This window comes from Mastigoproctus giganteus, chromosome 4 (genome assembly GCF_048544385.1).
Source record: "Mastigoproctus giganteus isolate SK-2022 chromosome 4, ASM4854438v1, whole genome shotgun sequence".
In the NCBI taxonomy this organism is placed as follows: Eukaryota; Metazoa; Arthropoda; class Arachnida; order Uropygi; family Thelyphonidae; genus Mastigoproctus; species Mastigoproctus giganteus.
This window is the reverse complement of record NC_143578.1, coordinates 27,806,498-27,826,815: the sequence shown is the minus strand read 5'-3', so window position 1 is coordinate 27,826,815 and position 20,318 is coordinate 27,806,498. Positions and strand designations below refer to the sequence as shown.

The following is a 20,318-nucleotide window of genomic DNA, read 5'->3' as shown; positions in this document are numbered from 1 at the left end:
TCTGAAATATCCTGCATCTTGTTTTCCAGGCTTCTGCTCATTCCAATAGATGCAGTGCAAGAATCACTTTCACCTCTGCCAGTGGCTACTGTTAATCTATTAATCCTTGTCTCCCCCCAAGCTAGCAGTTTTCCAACCCAACTAACACTGCCTCGATAGCATCAGCAAATATTCTTGCACCCTTTCTATTTAAGTGTATCCCATCCCTGTAGAAGCAGTCTCTCCTGTTAACGAGTACAGACCAGGCTGAAAAAAATTCTACCCCTTGAGCCTTGCACAGTCTTTCCAGGGTTGAATTGATTGACAAGGCTCTCATCATATACTCCCTCCTATCGTGTCTGGGCAGAACTGCAGACACAAATTTGAATTTCAAAGTTGAACAAAGTTGAATTTCAAATTCAACCCTAATTCACGGCTTTTTTTCAACAGTGACCTGTACTTGTTAAGTAATTCTGCCAGTCTCCTACTCTTAATATCATTAGTGCCAACGTGTACAACTATATCACCTTTTGTGCCCTTAAAAGATGATATCCGCTCTACAACATCATCAACCTTTGCCCCTGGCAGACTTACCCTGGTCCTGTTCCACCTATCCTTTTTACAAAGCATGTTTCCCGTTTCCCTGACAATAGAGTCACCAACAACTACTAGTTCCTGTGGGACCAGTGCATTCTGCCTTGGGGGTTGCCGCTGTGTTGTGCGATGACCAAGTGCAAGCTCTGGCGTTGATGTGGGCAGCTGAGAGCTTGATGGGCCCCTCAATTTAGATCCTTCGAGGGCATCCACCCTGTCCTTCAAGCTCTCATATAGGCCCATAACAACGCTGAGTTGTCGCCTGATTTCGTTACACTCCTTGCATCACGCACACACAAAGACATCCCCCATGGCAATAACATGTCCCGTACCTGATTGTTCCACAAACATCATGCAAGCAGTGCATTTTAAAAGGCTGTGATTCAGATGGCAACTACCCTCCTTAGTTCTCCTCTGAGCCACAGCACTCCCATTAGCTTGAGCCTTTTGCTTTCCTGCTCTGGTCTGAGTCATGATTTCAATTTAATTTCAATAAAATTTCAATTTCAGTACAAAATTAGAACCCTAAACTTGTATCCCAATACAGTTATAACGCTATATATATTTTTCAGTATCAAGTATTATCTACGAGTTCTCTTTATATAACTTCTGTAACATCAGAAGTAACATAATTAATTAATACAAGTTATGTATTAATTAATTATGTTACGTTTGTAATCTAAGCCGTTATATGTATTTAGTTAAAAGTATAATTTAATTGACAACGAAGTTTAACAAAATTAATAGATTTTTTTGATTAATTGACAATATTATGGGGAAGACAATGAAAATAATGTTGAAAATAATGCAACGAAGTTTAACAAAATTAATAGATTTTACTGATTAATTGACAATATTATGGGTAAGACAATGAAAATAATGCTGGACTGCAAAGGGTTAAATGGTTTTTAAATATTTTTGTAATATGGTAGATCATAAATTCCTCATTTATGTTGAGTGGTTAAGTAGCATTTACTATTAACCAAAATTATAAATCATAGTACCTGAGCCAAAAACTTTGCAAGGTTGACATCATTGATAGCCCTTAAGACTAACACTGATTCATTTTCATCTGGATATTTTAGTTTTAAGTTGCCTGCTGCTGTGAGTACTGACTTTACAGCTCTCATTCCATAATCATAGTGATGTTGTGAAGATAACTGTTCAGAGCACAAACGATAAGTGGCTACTATCTTTCCTGAAAGACTAAAAATACATTAAAGGTTTTAATTAAATTCCTTTGAAGGAACAAAATAAGAATCATAAATAAACTTTGCTTAATGCTTTTTATTGACTTTTCCTACTGTATCAACACAGTCTTGAAATTTTTCATTCCAAAACATTTTTAAAATTAGTACCATAAGATCTACAAATATTCTAGAGCCTAATGAAGTTTCAAACGACTGAAAATTTAGTGCAACGAGAATCTAGTGTCTTCTCACTCGAGGCCTGTTGTATACCATCTATTTTAAATCACAGCCCTTTTTATGATCTCTGCATGGTTTAAAAGCTGTATATTCAAAATCTTACCCAATCACCTTGGGATGTAGTTTGTGTTAGCTCATGGAATTTTCTAATTCCATGATCTAGCACAAAAGGGCCACCACAAGGCTAAATATGGTGTTTAGTTACATATTTTATCTACTTCAGCTTATTTTACACCTCAGAAACTAACATTGTACTGTTCTTAGCATTTATCAAGTTTTAGGAAGTTTTATTTATATACAGGCACTCAACGGCTTACGTAATACTCGACTTACGGAAATTCGACTTTACATAAGTTTTTTCCAGCTGGTGCAAACTTAAAAATATCGTGGAAACGTATTTTGCATCCCATAGGAAAAAATGGAGGTATCGTGAAAATATTGTAATGTGAACTCAATAACACTTTTTGTTTTGTTTTTTTTTTGATAATTTGTTCCAAGACTTCGGAAGTTGAAATTTTCGCTATACAACTATGCTATTTATCTCTCTAAAAGGTCATTTTTATAATGGAAATTGTGCTACACTTTCATTGTTATCATATGTTCTGTTATAAGAATCAATTTTGAATGCCTTTGTGATATTTTTCTAGAGCACATTTCTGGTTTGTTTGTTTGTTTGTTGTTTGGGTTTTAGGAGCATTAGCAACTAAGGCCATATTGCTCCGGGATATGCGGTGGTCATTCCCTGACCTTTCCGCATCCTCCATATTTGGTGGCGACGGGCTCGAACCCCGGTCTAATCAAGAAGCGTGTGCTATGCACTGCTGCTCCTTCCCACCTGGCTACGGAGGCGCCTCACATTTCTGGAGGTTACTACCAAAAACAATAAAAAAAATTTGAACTTTCCGGTTTATGGGGCTTTTCTGTTAGCATAATCTATTATAAACAGGTAGTAAACTCGATCTTACTGCATTTGCGATAATACTGATAACTGGAATTCTGTGGGTTTTTACGTTACGGTATTATGGTGAAATGAGTTCCCCTTCACTAAAATCTTCAATCATACAAAAAACATAAATAAATTTTCAGAATCTTCTCTTCATTCCTATTTACTTATTACAATGGTGAAGGGAAAGTGACCAACAGAAAGTGTAAGTGGTGGCAGGGCTAGGAAATGAAACAAAATTGATTTAGAAATGAAGATGATTAATTAAGAAGTACGAGGCAGGACAAAGTTTGTCATCTATTGCCCAGAATCAGGTCTCGCTGCTTCAACAGTGAATACTATTTTAAGGGACAGTGCACATATAAAAGAACATGTTAAAGGATCAACGTATTTAAGATCAATAGTGATCACAAAACAGTGTTCAGGTGCTATATCGAAGATGGAAAGCTATTAATAATATGGATGGAAAATCAGATTCAGAAGCAAGTGCCCCTGAGGCCATTCAAGCAAAAGCAAGAGTATTTATGAAGATATTAAGGATAAGTATGGCAAACCCCAAGTCAAGTTCGTGGCAAACAATGGATGGTTTAATAGGTTCAAGCATTGCACTGGTTTCCAAAACATTAAAGTATGCGGTGAAGTCACCAGTGCCAATTCTGCAGCTGCAGAGAAATTTTGTGATGTCTTCGAAAAAACCCCTTCTAAATCTCCACAGCAGTGTGCTTATCAGCTGGAGAGTTAATTCTGGCAATGATGCTCGAAAGGTAAAACTTGCTGATGTTATGCCTGTTTCCTCTCTTTTTGTAATTTTATAATTTTGAAATTTTTGTAATTTTGTACACTTTTGTAATTTTTCCTGCAAACAAGATAGAAAAATTGAATAAATAATTCTATTTACATGTTTGTTGAACATTTCTTTTTTGCTTCAACCAAATTCAGTGCACATAGTTGTGAGTTCTGCATAAGCATTTGGGGAAATTCCAACTTACGTAGAGTTCTGCGTAAAATTCCACTTATGTAGAGTTCTGTGGAATGGAACCCTTATGTAAGTTGAGGAGTGGCTATATACACATATAATAATGAGAAAACTACGTTTACTACTTAGTGCAATGATCTGTTGGGAATAGTGATTATTTATTTAGAGATTCAATTGATAGCACAGTACAAGGCAACTCACAGTAAAGTGCCTCCACAATATGAGTTTGATGCATTACATATAAAACCTAGTTTGTCCACTGCTGCTACATGCAGAATAACACTATGCTGGGTACAATAATGTTTTACAACTCTCATAGCATGATGCTTTTATCTTAAATTTATCTGAATTTATTTTAAAGCCACACTACCTTGCCTCTCATGTATTGTGGATATATTGTGCAAGAGAGGCTTAAGTTCTGCAAATTGCAGTGGCTGGAGACTAGGCACATGCGCGGTGATTTGATTGAGGTGTATAAGGCCTTGAATGAGTTGAGCACGCTGAATTCTGATGGGATCCTTCCACTTGTTCAGATTATGAACCTAAGTGGGCATAAATTCAAATTAAGAAAAGACAGATGTAGAATAGATATGCAGAAATTTGCCTTTAGCCAGCGGGTGGTTAATTGCTGGAACAAACTTCCATCTGTCATTGTGGAAGTTGATAGGTTAAATAAATTTAAGGAGGAACTGGACAGGCATTTGGAGGGAATGATGTGATTTTTTTTTTTTTTTTTTTGGCTGATGCTGCATAAGCTCATAAACTTGCTTTCTTGCATCACATGCCACTACTACCTACTACTATATCTTGTCACTGGGCTGGTGAGGTCTTCACAGTACCTACCTACCACTGATGACATTACAAGCAGGATTAAACCTGGTGGTCTATGTAGCAACATATACTTTAAATAGCAATATATTTCTCCATCGAAACAGTGCTTTTTATTTAGAGTAATTTGTAGCAAACTGCCTCCACAATATGTGATTGATGCACAGTAGCAAACCCAGTTTCCTCGTAGCTGTATACAGAGTCAGAGTAAAGTAAAGTTAGTCAGAGTAAAGCTATGCCCTACCTGTACAATAATTTTTTATAACTCTTGTGGCATGAGGCTTTAATTGTAAATTTACTTGAATTATACATAAATATACATTATGTAACAGTAATGAGTTTTAAATTATATATGAGCAGGGGCAAGCCATCCTGAGGGTGTAAGGGGTGCATCACATCCGGGCGCCAACCTGAAATTCAACATATGAAGAAAATTTTAAAGGTGGCAGCAAATTTCAATTGGCACCCGGGCACCCAATTGCGGTTTGCACCTGGGGACCACATACCCTAGGAATGCCCCTGTATATGAGTATATAATAAAAATTATAATGTTAAAGAAAGACTCAACATATCAATAACAATGTTCATTCTTGAACTTGCCATTTATTCTTGGACTGCCATGCAAACTATGATTAAAGTGCCACAAAGCAGAAATAGCTGTTTTGGAAACTAATGAATTGTACTCATATTTTCCAGGCTTGACTATTCTCAAGATTTTTGACAAACCGCAGGAATTTTAGAATCACAGAATTCTGGTCTAGAGAAGTTCAAGCATAATTGCATATCATCTTATGCAACCCAGACACAGACTCAATGGTGATACTGCACATCACTGAAACAATATCTTTCAAAAGTTTTCCTGGAATTTTGCTAAAAACATCAACTGACTGGAAGGCAAAATTAAGCCAAAAACCACAATCCTCACGGCTGTTTCACCAGTCATTATAAGTTTTTCAGATAATAGCAGCTTCTGCATGGAAAGGATTACTTACTAAATGGTTAAAGTTAACCAGAAGCATATAAATTTTGTATGGCTGGAACAATAATACTTGTATTATTCTTGATCTTTTGTTATTGCTCTTGGGTGACATGTGGAAAAGCTGCAGCAGCAGAGATATCATGTAAAAGTTGACACATTTAGCTTGGACACAAGCAAAAGATATTATAGGTAAAATACTGTTCCACAACTGCTATCATTAGCATTAGCATTAGTAGAGGCATTTGATGCAAGAAAGCAAGCTTATGCAGCATCAGCCAAAAAAAAAAAAAAAAAACCCACTTTAAAAAAAAAACCAACTATCATTAAAACTTTTATAAAAGAGATTCATTTAATAAATCTTAAACAAGGGATTTAAAAGAATTAGTAAACTCACCTTCTTGCATCAACAAATCCCATTGAATATAAAGATATTTCTCCTATTAAGCCATAATCTGGCACCATCATGGCTACAGTTCGAAATAAAACCTAAAGGGTGAAGGGATTAAAAATTGTTTAAAAAAAATATTTTTTTTCAAATTCATGTTGAGAAATGAAATTGAAATATAACATACACTAGTGGCCAATTTATTAGGCACCCCCTCCCTCAGAACAGCTTGAATTTGTCATAGCAATCACACAACAGGTGTTGAGAGCATGCCATAGGAATGATGGCCCATGTTGACATTTGCTTCCCAGAGAATTGGATGTGTATTATAGAATGACACCAACTGCTATTTAATGTTCAAAGTGAATTGAATCATTTGTCTTGTCCATTCTCACACTAAATGGCACACACACACACACACACACACACACACACACACACACACACACACACACACACACACACACACACACACACACACACACAAACCCAATGTATTTGCCTACCTGCTTTATATTGCAAGTTATGAATATGCGATGCTGTTACTGAAGAAGTGCTACATTTCATGAAAAGAGTACTTAATAACATGGTCACTCTGTGTATATAAGTGTCAAAAACTTTCTAGTAAAGTACTATATCAGGGGTTCTTAAACTGTGGGTTGCGCTCCCCAGACTTGTGTACTATATTACTAGACACAATAAAGAAGTATTTAAGGAATTAAATTGATATTTTTCAATGACTACTAGCCTCCAGTCTGTACCTAAATTTGAAAAATTTTTCTATTTTGCCAACTGATTATTTATGTAAAAAATAATAAATATCTCTCCTGAAACAAAGCTTATTTAATTTGAAAATATCCACTTGTAGCTCCACTTACTTTTAAATTATCTGGCAATTCTTGACGACCTGCATATCCAGGATTCATAGTGATAAACATATTACATGTTGGATTTAAAGATAGTTCAGTTCCTTCAAACAAAAAGGTAGTCAGTTGTTGTAATATGGCATGCTGAATGCTATGAATCTGTTGAGCTACAACTGAGAGTACTTCCAATTCAATTCGATTGAATTCATCAAAGCAAGCCCATGCTCCTGCTTGAGCAAGACCCTTGAAAAATTTTCCCATAGCTTTATAATCTAAACCATCAGAGCAGTTGAAGACCACACACTGAAATGAAAGATATTTTGGATATTAGCATTAGAGAATTTCTAAAATTTCAATTCTTAAAATTGTTTTATTATTGAATTTTAATTTTAATTTTTTTTTTAAATATGCTGATCAAAAAAACTATTAAAATAATACTTGATGCTGGATGTGGAACAGTGCTTTTTATTTAGAGTAATTTGTAGCAAACTGCCTCCACAATATGTGATTGATGCACTAAGTAGCAAAACAAGGTTCCTCATAGCTGTGTACAAAGTCAAAGTATAAATCATCACATGAAAGCAAGTACGATGCTGTTACTGTTACATTACTGTTGATTAGTTTCCTGAACTTTGAAATAAGAAGCATTATAAAATCCCTTGCTACTAATATTGAGGAAGCCATTCATGGCAAAAAATAAATATGATTTTCTTGCATTAAAATAATATTATATTACTATGTTACAAGTCAACTATTGTTAATAATAGTTGACTTGTAACATCAATCTATTTAAAAAAAGAAATGTACATACAATCAATTAAAAGGTTAAGCAACAAGACACTAGTTAATTAATGGCAGACCCATTCAGGAGATGATATATTCTCTTCCAAACTACACTTAATATATATATATAAACTTAGTTCCAAAATAATACTGGCTTTCACAATCAAAGCCAAAAGTGTGTACATCCTATCTATCTGTATATGTGTACATGTAGGTGCATATACACATGTAAAGTATGTATAAGCCTATGCATGTATGTATTCTAGCAATAAAGGAAATTACACATTATATCACAACTAGTGCACATAATAAAGAATTGCAAAATACCTTCCCACCCTGGTGCCTTCGTAGCCAGGTGGGCAGGAGTAGCAGTGCATAGCACATGCTTCTTGATTATACTGGGTTCGGGCTCGTGACCACCAAATACGGAGGATGTGGAAAGGTCAGGGAATGACCACCGCATATCCCCGGAGCAATATGGCCTTAGTTGCTAATGCTCCTAAAAAACCAAATAACATAACAAACCTCCCTACCTACCAAGACTATGGAAACCTTATAAAGTGAACCCTATTCCAAAGGAGATTCAGAAAATAACAAATATCAAACTATTTCAAATGCACCTGCAATTCAAAAAACATTGAGAAAACATTTCTCAATGTTTACATTGAAATGTTACATTGAAATTAACATGTTAAACTAGAAATATCAGGAGGACATTTATAATTAAAACATTAATGATTAATTTACAAAATTTTATTATTATATAATTTATTATATATTAGTATATAATTTATTTACAAATAAATAAATTATATACTAATATATAAATAAATAAATAAATTGCAAACTAACATATAAATAAATAAATTACAAGTTAACTTACAAATAAATATACAAAATGATGATGATGTTACCAATGGTGTTATCAACTTATGATGTTACCAATGATGAATTCTAAATTGGAAGCCTTTGGGAACTTAATCTTGGAGGCTACTAGGCTTTTCATACCAACTAAGGAATACTGTTCAAGATTCAGGCCTAAATGGATGTCAGACGAATTAATGAGGCTCGTGGCAGAAAATAAAAAATGCATGGGATGCATATAAATTATCAGGCGACACAAAAGCTTACAGTTTCATTAATTTTTTTTAAAGAAAATCACAAACACTAAAAGGTATTAGAACCTATAGTAATTAGTACTGTGCAAGAAAATATTTGTTGACATTAAACTTGAATTTCTGTAGATTATAATTTTGATTTCAAATATATGTAAAGGAAGGTTGTTCCAGAAAGCTGAAGTTTAACTGATAAATGAGGAAGAATAAAAGTTGGCTCTGTAAGTTTAAAGTTGGACAGTAAATGGATTTTGACTCATTGCTGCACATGTTCACAATGGTTTGGAAGAGAGAGGGGGAATTACAGAAACCAGTTCAGAAAAACAGTAATCATGAAGGTATCTATAAAAAAGGCATGCAGAAGAAACAGAATCTATGGGACAGAAAGTGGAGAGACTTCATTAGAGATGAGTCATTAATTAACCTGGCTGCCCTCTTACGAATGGAGTCTTGAAGTCTGAGAGAGGTTGTAGGGGCACCACTCCAGATGTGGTAACAAATTCTATGATAGAACATATTTGAGATTTGTAGAGCATGCATAGTTGTTTAGAAGAAAAGTAACTCTGAGAGTGAAAGAGAAAACCCAGTTTTCTAGACGCAGAGAAAGCAATATTTGTGATGTACTTATGCCAAGAGAGATTAGAAGTCAGGGTAATCCCTAATAGAGATATGTGATCTTGTCTAGAAATCTGAGTGTCACTGAAGATAAGCATAGGAGCTGCAGACTCCTTTTAGAGAGATAACAAGAGGACTGAGTTTTAGAAGGATTGAAATTAACTAAGTTATTTTTACTCTATTGGAGAATTACCTGGATATCGGCATTTAAGGAATTGGTGATGGATATTCAAGAAGTCGAATCTGTTTGTGCACGGCAAGGTTTCTCAAACTGGTAGGTGGAATGCAATGTGATATCAACAACAAAACTATGGATAGTATTTCCAGTCAATGGAAGGTCATTAATATACAAGAGGGAAAGAGTGGGAGAAAGAACTGAACCTTGCAGAACACCAGCATTATTGGAGAAGTTAGAAGACAGAGAGCAATCTATCATCACGAGCACAGAGAGAGAGAGAGAGAGAGAGAGAGAGAGAGAGAGAGAGAGAGAGAGAGAGAGAGAGAGAGAGAGAACTGGACATCCAATTTCGAAAAACAGTAGGCAATCCATCAGATAAAAATGTGATCAAAAGCCTTAGAAATGTCAAGAGTGACTGCTTGAATTCACCAAACTTTTCCACTGAATTTGTCCATAGATGGGTAACAAAGCCAAAATATCAGTGGATCGACACTGATGGAATCTATATTGGTGATCATTAATTAGATGGAAGGTTTTGAAATAGTTTAGGAGTTTGCAGTTAACGAATTTCTCCATTACCTTGGAAAGAGTAGAGGAAAATCAAGTGGAATAAGAAAGTGTAAAAAGGCAACACAGAACAGAAGCAAGTTCAGGAATACAGGTTTTGAGAATATGTGGAGAAATACCACTAGGACCCAGAGCTTTCTTGGCATCAAGATCATTCAAAATTATTATGACATCCTTTTGATGAAAATCACAGAGGTTTTACATTACATTGAGTGGAGTGTACTGGGAATGGTGGGAGGTAGTTTACCAAGATTGTGAATATAAGAGTTAGAAGAAAAGTAGGATGTTAGTACGTTAGCTTTATGTTTAGCTGAGAAGGCAACAGAACCGTCAGGTTTTAATAGAGGTAGGAATACAGAAGGGCAAAAGTTGTGGCCCATAGCTTTGGCAAGGAAGAATGCTCAATTACCATTTGGATAAGAAGCAAGTTTTCTACTCTTAGCCTGTTAAAAATCTAGTTTGGAGTGGTTAATAACAGCTTTATAATTGTTGTGAGCTTTATTGTAGGCAGAAAATCAACCTGTAGATTTGGGTTCAAGCCAATTGTAATATGTAACATTCTTATCTTGATCAGCCTTGGCACATTTATTGGAAAACCAAGGTTTAGATAAAGGATGAGATTTTATGGTGGAGCGTGGAATAAAGGATTTCATCCTCAGAGAATAATTTCACTGACACGATCTGAGAAAACATTGATATCAGAAGATTTAAAACAGTAATCTAACCAATGAAATGAAGAATAGAAATCTCACAGATCTACTCACATGGAAGGGCATAAATTCAAATTGAGAAAGGATGGTTGCAGGTGTATAGAAGTTTTCCTTCAGCCAGCAGGTGGTTGAGTGGTAGAACAAACTTCCATCTGCTGTTGTGAATAGGGCCGTTTTTACCACTAGGCAAACCTAGGCAGCTGCCTTGGGCCCCATCTTTTTTAGGGCTCAGCACTGCCCAGAATGAAATAATTTTTTTTTATGAAAAAAACATTTTTGTTTTATATATATCTGTTTGATAGTAAAAACGAATTGTATCTGTTACATATTTTTATATTATTTTCTAACAATAATTTATATTTTATCCAGTTTATTACAATTTATTATGTTAAGAATATATTTAACTTTGCCTTTAAGTAATGCACTGGTGAAAGATCCTTTTCAGTTTTAAAATGCATTAAAAATTATCTGCGTAATTCAATTGGGCAGGAAAAAATGTCTGCATTAGCACTGTTACAAATAGAAGCAGAAGTTATGGAATCGATTAATTATGATGAAATAATTGGTAAATCTGCTTCTGTAAAAGCTAGAAAAAGGAAATTTAAGTTGATTTTTGGCAATTTCCAATACAATACTGTGTAAAAATTTATAACTTATAATTACATTGCAATACTAGTTTTTTTTGTTTATGTACTTGTACTACATTTTTATACTGTGCTTTTAAATTGTAACTGAAAACATTTATTTATTTAGAATTATTATTTTTTTTATTATATAACATTATTACTAATACTACTTAATATTTGTTATTGGAAACATCTCTTTTAATTACAATTTTTTGTTTTGTTCATATACTAGATTATTAAAACTGTGATTTTAATTTGAGATTAATGTTTATTTGTTGAATAAATTTATTTTGTATTGAAATGTGTTTCCTCGTTTTTCTAATAAGAAAATTGATTCTAGTATTCCAGATTATCCGCGTAACCTTTAATTAAATATCAATATAAAACTTTTAAGAACCCTAGTTCACCAATTTGCCTAGGGGCCCGTACATGTATAAAATTGGCACTGATTATGAATGTCAGTACTTTGAATAAATTCAAGGAATAACAAGACAAACTGTTGGAGGGGATGCATAAGTATGTCTTCTTTCATCATTTGCCCCTATTAATACTAATACTAATATTTGGTATTCTTGTAATCCCAAACAACATGAAGCTGAGAATGGCCAAGAGAGAGAGGTTCTATCAGAGAAGAGACCATTAATTATAAATAAATTTATTTTAATACATTATTCTGCAATTAATTTATTTGTCATATAACTAGAAGTTGCATAGAAAACTAAAATTTTATTAAATACATTTAAATTTTTATTACCTGTTTTGCAATTGCCTTAGCAAAATCTTTGCATGTTTCTGTTTTCCCAGTTCCAGCAGGACCCTCTGGAGCACCACCCAAATGTAATTTAAGAGCACCAGTCAATGTCCTGTATTTAAGAAAATGCTGATTGAAAAATCAACTGATTACAATAAAATTCTTATTGATGCAATTAAAGGCAATAAATTCATAATGATGATATACTAGTAATGGTGATTGTACAGCAAAAGTATGTACATAAGTTATTGCAAGAACTTAACTATTTAAAAAGTTTTTATAAATTCCTTACCAGTTAATAATGTTAATTATATGAAAATATCTTTTATAATGAGTGGAAAATTTAAAATAAACTCTATGTAATAAACACTTTTCCCAGCAGTGATTTTCTTTCCTTTTTTCTTTTGTTAACATATATGTGAGGGTTGACATGTGTGAAAGATCAGTTTGTGTGTTTTACAAAAAGCATTTTGTGATATTTTAATGTTTTATACACATTGTCAGTTGGATTACCATTTTCAGCCTACTACCAAATATGCCACTGAAACTTAATAAATGTTGTCACTTAGTGATGTGATGCACATATCATTGATCATAAGCTATTCTTAACTCAGAGATGATCTACCTTTTAACAAGATTAAGTATCATGTGTTGATACAACTTTGAAATAACTTTGGAATAGCCATATAATACTAGTGACAGATATAAGAGACGTCCAATCTTGGAACTGGCAGAATTAGCATTAGTATTAGCAACATGATACAATGAAGCAAAGCTTATATAGCACCAGCCAAAAAAAAACATTAAAAAAATCCAAATTCTTTCCAATAATTTGACCAAACTTTCTATTTATTCAAACTGCCCACCTCCACATTAGGTAGAATTTTACTCCACAATTCATTACTCTTTGTCTGAAGGTAAATTTATGTATATCTGTTCTGAAACTTTCCTTTTCCAATTTAAATTTATGTAATTAAAATTTATGGAGTAAAAAATACTCCATAAATCTATAGGGAATACATTTTATTTTTTTTACCTTCTCTCAGATGAAACCTTGTGTATTTTGTCAGAAAAAAGGTAAAGATACCATTGGCATTTACTTTACTTAACCCTTTTAAAGCCTTATACAAAGGTTGGCAGAGTTGTTAATGACAGTAATGACAGTGTGCTGCTGCAACAGGATCTAGATAATTTGGAAAGATGGGCTAAGAAGTGGCAACTGAAGTTTAACCTTGACAAATACAAAGTACTGCATATGGGTAGAAGTAACCCCAGAGAAACGTACCAACTGTGTGGTACTACACTTAAGGTGGTAGGAAATGAAAAAGACCTGGGAGTAATTGTGCAGTCAGATATGAAGTTTTAGCAATGCAGACAGGCTGCCAGGGCAGGTCACGGGGTTTTGTCAATGATATATAGGAATTTTGCTAGAAGGGAAAAGGAAGTGATTGTTCCTTTGTATAAGGCAATGGTCAGGCCACGCCTTGAGTACTGTGTACAGGTCTGGAGGCCTCATTTTAGGAAGGATGTAGATTTGCTTGAGCATGTAGAGAGAAGGGCAACAAGATTGGTGAGGGGAATGAAGGGATTCTCTTACCAAGAGAGGCTTAAGTTCTGCAAATTGCAGTGGCTGGAGACTAGGCAACTGCGCGGTGATCTGATTGAGGTGAATAAGGTCTTGAATGGGTTGAGCATGCTGAATTCTGATGGGATCCTTCCACTTGTTCAGATTACAAATCTAAGGGGACATAAATTCAAATTAAGAAAAGACAGATGTAGAATAGATGTGTGGAAATTTGCCTTTAGCCAGCAGGTGGTTAATTGCTGGAACAAACTTCCATCTGTCGTTGTGGAGGTTGATAGGTTAAATAAATTTAAGGAGGAACTGGACAGGCATTTCGAGGGAATGGTGTGATTTTTTTTTTTTTTTTTTGGCTGATGCTGTATAAGCTCATACACTGCTTTCTTGCATCACATACCACCACTACTACAACTACACTTAAATTTGGTCATCATGTAGATGCCATGTTTCTAGAGAATGCAATTTACAGAATCCCAGTATCCTTTTGATCCCCAAAAAATTATGCTGCTCTTTCTTGCACCCTTTCCAACAGATCTATGTGGCTATAATAGGTAGAAGGTTTCTAGGTGGCACTTGGTGCCAACAGTTTGAAGACAGAAATAACAATGAATAGGGCAATGTTGTATGCAACTGTCACGGGGTCATATAAACACTATAAACAGTTTTAACATTTTAGCTCATTTAAAAATAATACACTATATCAGAGCAGTCTTTAAAGCAGGGGGTGCAGCAAGTGCAAAAGACCTGAGCCCCAAATCCAAATAAACAGAGGAACCCCCTAAGTCCTTGCAAGGGTGACTAGGTAGCTCCAACAACATTAATTCTTGCTTAAGGCACCCCCATCCACCTCTGATGTCTAGGGCTGCCCTTGCCATATATAGACTATGAAAAGAGTCAGAGTTACATAAAATATGGAATCATAACTCAGAATGGCTGCACACCACTAGAAGAGATGGTTATTAGGTATGATTTTCATTCACTGGAGTGCATCATAAGATGTTTCATTTCATAATACATTTTAATCTTTTATTAACCTTTTATTAACATATATTAACCTTTTATTCCAAATGATAGCCAATGATGAGACCCCTAATTTACAATGCTTATTTTAATTCCCCACTGTAGCTAAAGTTATCAGCAGCAAACATCGTGATATTATGTAGCTGTTATTTATTTGTTGTTGTTATTTGGTTTTTTAGGAGAATTAGCAACTAAGGTCATATTGCTCCAGGGATATGCGGTGGTCATTCCCTGACCTTTCCGCATCCTCCGTATTTGGTGGTCATGGGCTTGAACTCTGGTCTAATCAAGAAGTGTGTGCTATGCACTGCTGCGCCTGCCCACCTGGCTACGGAGGCACCTATCATATAGCAAGAAGCAGTGTTCATTCTCTCACATGTCTTGTTCATTCTTATGTGCTGTTTCAGATATATGTGAAATTGCTCTGTCCTATGTAAAGCCTTTGGCATATGAAAGGCCATATTATTATTATTAGCCATATGATGCAAGGAAGCCTGAGGTGTATGGTGCAAGGAAGCCTGAGGCGTATGCTGCACCAACCAAAAAAAAAAAAAAAATCTGAATTACTCTGAGAGAGAGAGAAAACAAACAAGAGTCAGACATAGAAAGGAATCACCAAGAAAGAGAAGAATGATGGTATCCAGCTCAGGAGCCTGGATGCACCAAGCCCATACTCCCCAGATGTGAGCCCCTGTTGAAGTCCTGATCACATTAGTGAATGAGGTACTTACAAAGACTTATTTTGATATAGACATAACACCATCCATTGCATTTTCCTTTGTTCCCTCCCTTCTTCTTTGATTGTGTGTTTTTTCCTATAGTAGTAGAAGTAGTAGTGGCATGTGATGCAAGAAAGCAAGTGTATGAGCTTATGCAGCATCAGCCAAAAAAAAAAAAAAAAAAATCACACCATTGCCTCCAAATGCCTGTCCAGTTCCTCCTTAAATTTATTTAACCTATCAACTTCCATGACAGATGGAAGTTTGTTCCAGCAATTAACCACCCGCTGGCTAAAGGCAAATTTCCACATCTATTCTACATCTATCTTTTCTTAATTTATGCCCCCTTAGGTTCATAATCTGAACAAGTGGAAGGATTCCATGCAGCCTGTTTGCATTGCTCAGAAAACTTCATATCTGACTGCACAATTACTCCCAGGTCTTTTTCATTTTCTACCACCTTAAGTATAGTACAACACAGTTGGTACGTTTCTCTGGGGTTACTTCTACCCATATGCAGTACTTTGCATTTGTCAAGGTTAAACTTCAGTTGCCACTTCTTAGCCCATTTGCCCAAATTATCTAGATCCTGTTGCAGTAGCACACTGCAACAGCCCTGCCAACCTTTTTATCATCTGCTAACTTCGACATTAAGCCTGATATACCTTCATCAATATCACTGATAAATATACAAAACAACAGTGGACCCAACACTGTTGTTTTGTGGGACTCTAATAATAACATTAGTCCACGAAGAGCAGCACCCATTGATTACCACCCTCTGTCTTCTCCCACTGAACCATCCTTTTATCCATTGTAGCAACTTACCCTTAATACCATTCTGCTCCAATTTGTACAAATAGTCTTCCATGCGCAACAGTGTCAAAAGCTTTCCTGAAATCCAAATATATGATATCAAAATTATTTTTTGCATCCAGTTCCTTTGTAACCACATCACAATATCCTATCAAATTTGTCAGACAAGACTTTCCCTTAACAAACCCATGCTGTATCTGAATTATTTCTGCAGTCTTGTCTAGATGATCCTGCAATGCATCTTTAACCAGTGACTCCATTATTTTACCCGGAACAGAAGTTAAACTAACTGATCTGTAATTACTTGTGTCACCCTTCGATCCCCCTTTGTGAATTGGGGATACATTTGCACATCTCCAGTCCATGGGGAACCTCCCCTGAGTCCAAAGATGCTCTCGTCATTATGGCTAAGGGTTTGCTTAGTTGCTTTGCTGCCTCCTTAACATAACTGGATAGATTTCCATCCACCCCAGGTGCCTTTCTTATGTTTAACTTCAACAATTTCTCCTCCACTTTGCTCTCAGTTATTACAAAATCATTAAGCACCCTGCTACAATTTGATAACCTTCTGCCATTTTCAAACCTTAATAACTCCTCATGTGTGAATGTAGATGCAAAATACTCATTCAGTTTGTTTGCCATCTGAGAAGGATCATCAACAGTTGAACCATCGATATCAAGTGGACCAATCAGATTCATCCCCTTCCTTTTAGAGTTTATATAAGTAAAGAAATCCTTGCTGTTTTTCTTAGCATCTTTTGCCAAAGATTTCTCGTAATCTGCCTTCGCCTGCCTAACCTCCTTTGTGATCTGATTACAGACTAGCTTATATCTGCCATAGGCTTCTGAGTCGCTTGATAATTTATATGCATCCCATGCATTTTTCTTCTCTGTCACAAGTCTCATTAGTTCATTTGATAACCATTTAGGCCTAAACCTTGAACAATATGTCTTAATAGGTATGAAACTTTTAGTAGCATCGACGATTAATTCCTTGAATGCTTCCCACTTAGAATTTACTGTTGGTAACATCGTCTGTTGATCCCACTGTACAGAATTTAGAAACTGTCTGAGACCACTGTACTCACCTTTACGGAAGCAAAAACCCTTTCCTTTACCCCTGATGGTAATTATATCTTTAAGTAAATCCCATATCAGTACACTGTGATCACTGCTACCTAGCGGTTTCTTTATCTGCAAATTCTTAAAACACGAATGATCACTGCTGATAAACAGATCAAGAGTATTACCCTCTCTCTGGTTGCCTCTCGAACATGCTTCTGCAGAAAACAATCATCCAATAAATCCACAAAAGTCTTACTAGTGTGTGAGTGACCAACCCACAAGTTCCATTCAATATCTGGGAAGTTAAAATCCCCCATTATAAGACATTCTGATTTACTAGTCCACTCTATTTCTCTGTACAATTGTTCATTGTACTCATTCAAGTTATTAGGCCTATAACACACTCCTACTCTTATTTTTGCTTTCGCAGTGCTTTTCTCTTTAGTTTGAATACTCATGATGACCCCTGATTCTTTATTATGTTTTAACTTATCCTATCATTGTGTTTTTATTTTATTTATTTATTTCGTATGATGTGATCAATACACGAAGGAACCAGTTCTTTCTTGCTTCCTTCGTGTATCATGGCCGGGATATCCAACCAACCGGTTGGTTCGGCACCATCGTGATATCCAGCCCGAGGCGGGAATCGAACACGCGACCTTTGGGTTGCCAGGCAGGCACTTTACCTACCCGGCTAGCCCGGTCGGCATCATTGTGTTTATTTAATTACTTGATTATATTTTTATTTATTTATTTATTATGTTTATTATGATTTAGTTATTAACATGAATTTTGCATATTTGCATTTGTTTTAGACCTATCAATTAACTGTGCTAATACGTATCACTAGAATTTTGCTTTTTTTTAAACTTATTTAATCTACAAAGGATGGTGGACATGGCATACTTTACAATGTGTGTTTAGTATTGGCCTGTTATTTTCTTTCTGTGTTCAGAATGTACAGGGGCATCCTTGACATTTGGCTGGAGAGCAGTCAGTAACTGAAATACAACCCTTTTCAGAGTTCACAAGTGCTGATGACCCCTTGAAGAGATGGTGCATGTGAGTTCCCTGTCATTATTTAATTCCACTTTTTTATCCATTATAAAGTGGCACTTGTACTTTGATGGAGATGAGAGTGAGGGTGTGTTTCCTTGGGTAGGGAGTTATGTGTGTTTGTGAGGCTGAGGACAAACATTGCTTTTTCTTTTCCATATTTTTATAGTTTTATTTTATTCTGAATACTGGGGCCTTGGCATTCAGGTAACAGAATCACATTTTATCAATATAACTCTAATTGAGAGGTTAATGCATTTGTTTCATGCCGACTGGGCTAGCCAGGTGGGTAAGGTGCCTGCCTGCCTGGCAACCCAAAGGTCGCGGGTTCGAATCCCGCCTCGGGCTTGGATCAAAGTACTGCAAAAACCTTGGGAGGTGCACTATGGCCACAGAAGCCGATGCACCAACAACTACCAAAAAAAAAAAAAAAATTTGTTTCATGATAATCGGCATTTCTTTTTCCATAGGAGCTCCCTAAACCTTTTAGATACTAAGAACATATTTTCTGTTGATTCTGCTCATATATATTTCCTGTTATTCACTTGTAATAAAAATATTTCAGCAGTACATAAAAAATATAAAGAAATACATAAATACATAACAATAATAATAAAAACTAGTGGGCTTCACGCCCCTGCTCGCTGTGCTCGCCTCTTTTGATAAAGTTAAATAAAATACTTACAAAAGCTTTCGACACTGTGTGTCTCTTCCTCTGCTACGAATACATAAATATGTTACATGTGGAAATCAAGCATGGTACCGCATGGTGATGTTAGATAAACATAGCACATGACCATGCTTAAACAGAAGCTTGTTTTACCACAGTAAAACAAGCTTCTGTTAAGTACTTTAGTATTTGTTACGTATTATCACGTAACCCGCATCTCTCTTCTCCCATTGGCTGAATAAATATCACTAGGATGAAAATTATTTAATGTATAGAAAGTTATTACTATATATTTATTATTATATTATTAACTAATACTTAACCCCAGGGGCTCACATCTGGTGAGTATGGGCTTGGCACACCCAAGGTCCTGAGCTGGATATCATCATTCTTCTCTTTCTTGGTGATTCCCTTCTACTTCTGACTTTTGTTCTCTCTCTCTCTCTCTCTCTCTCTCTCTCACACACACACACACAGGGTAACTCAGAATTTTTTTTTTTTTTTTTTGGCTGGTGCAACAAAAGCCTCAAGCTTCCTTGCACCATATGGCTAATTATATTAATAATGATAATATTATTGATTTCCAGCTTCGTTATATCGTAGTATGTTTGCATGATGTATGTATTCATTTTGATGCTCCACTTCATGCGTTGCCATTTTCTCCCTTCCTGGGTGGTCACTGGCGCAGTTGTGCAGGAAGCACTTCCAGTTGGTGGAGCTGGATGGTCTTGCCCTTCTCTTGTGGTAGCCATATGGGGGACAGTGCCACTCGCTCCACTGTCTCCCTCAGGAGACCGTTTCTGATTTTTTGAACCGACCCCTCTGCCTAAGGCCTGAACGCGAGTGACTATCCTGCGCCACACTCGATGAAGTATGATTAATATTTCTCTGTGACATCATCCTTATTGGAGGTGGACCTGTTTAGCTTCGGCTTATGTCCAGTGGTAGTTCTCGGAAGTGATGCCAGATGGCGCCACAATCTGCCTCAGCCGCCACTCCAACCTTGGGGTGGGTAGGTCCCTTGGAGCAACTTTCATGATGTTTATTTATTTTATTAATTTTTTA

The 20,318-nt window shown here is 35.8% G+C and overlaps 1 protein-coding gene across 1 annotated transcript in view; it reads right to left on the bottom strand.

Annotated features, from left to right (window-relative positions):
* The window catches only part of LOC150086500 (dynein axonemal heavy chain 3-like), a 544,757-nt gene that overhangs the window by 346,778 nt on the left and 177,661 nt on the right, over positions 1-20,318 (bottom strand). Inside the window, exons 32-35 of the mRNA XM_090372184.1 lie at positions 12,326-12,434; positions 6,990-7,280; positions 6,121-6,212; positions 1,578-1,779 (exon numbers count right to left, since the gene is read on the bottom strand). Of these exons, the coding sequence (XP_090228310.1) occupies positions 1,578-1,779; positions 6,121-6,212; positions 6,990-7,280; positions 12,326-12,434 (694 nt within the window). The remainder of the gene's footprint in view (positions 1-1,577; positions 1,780-6,120; positions 6,213-6,989; positions 7,281-12,325; positions 12,435-20,318) is intronic.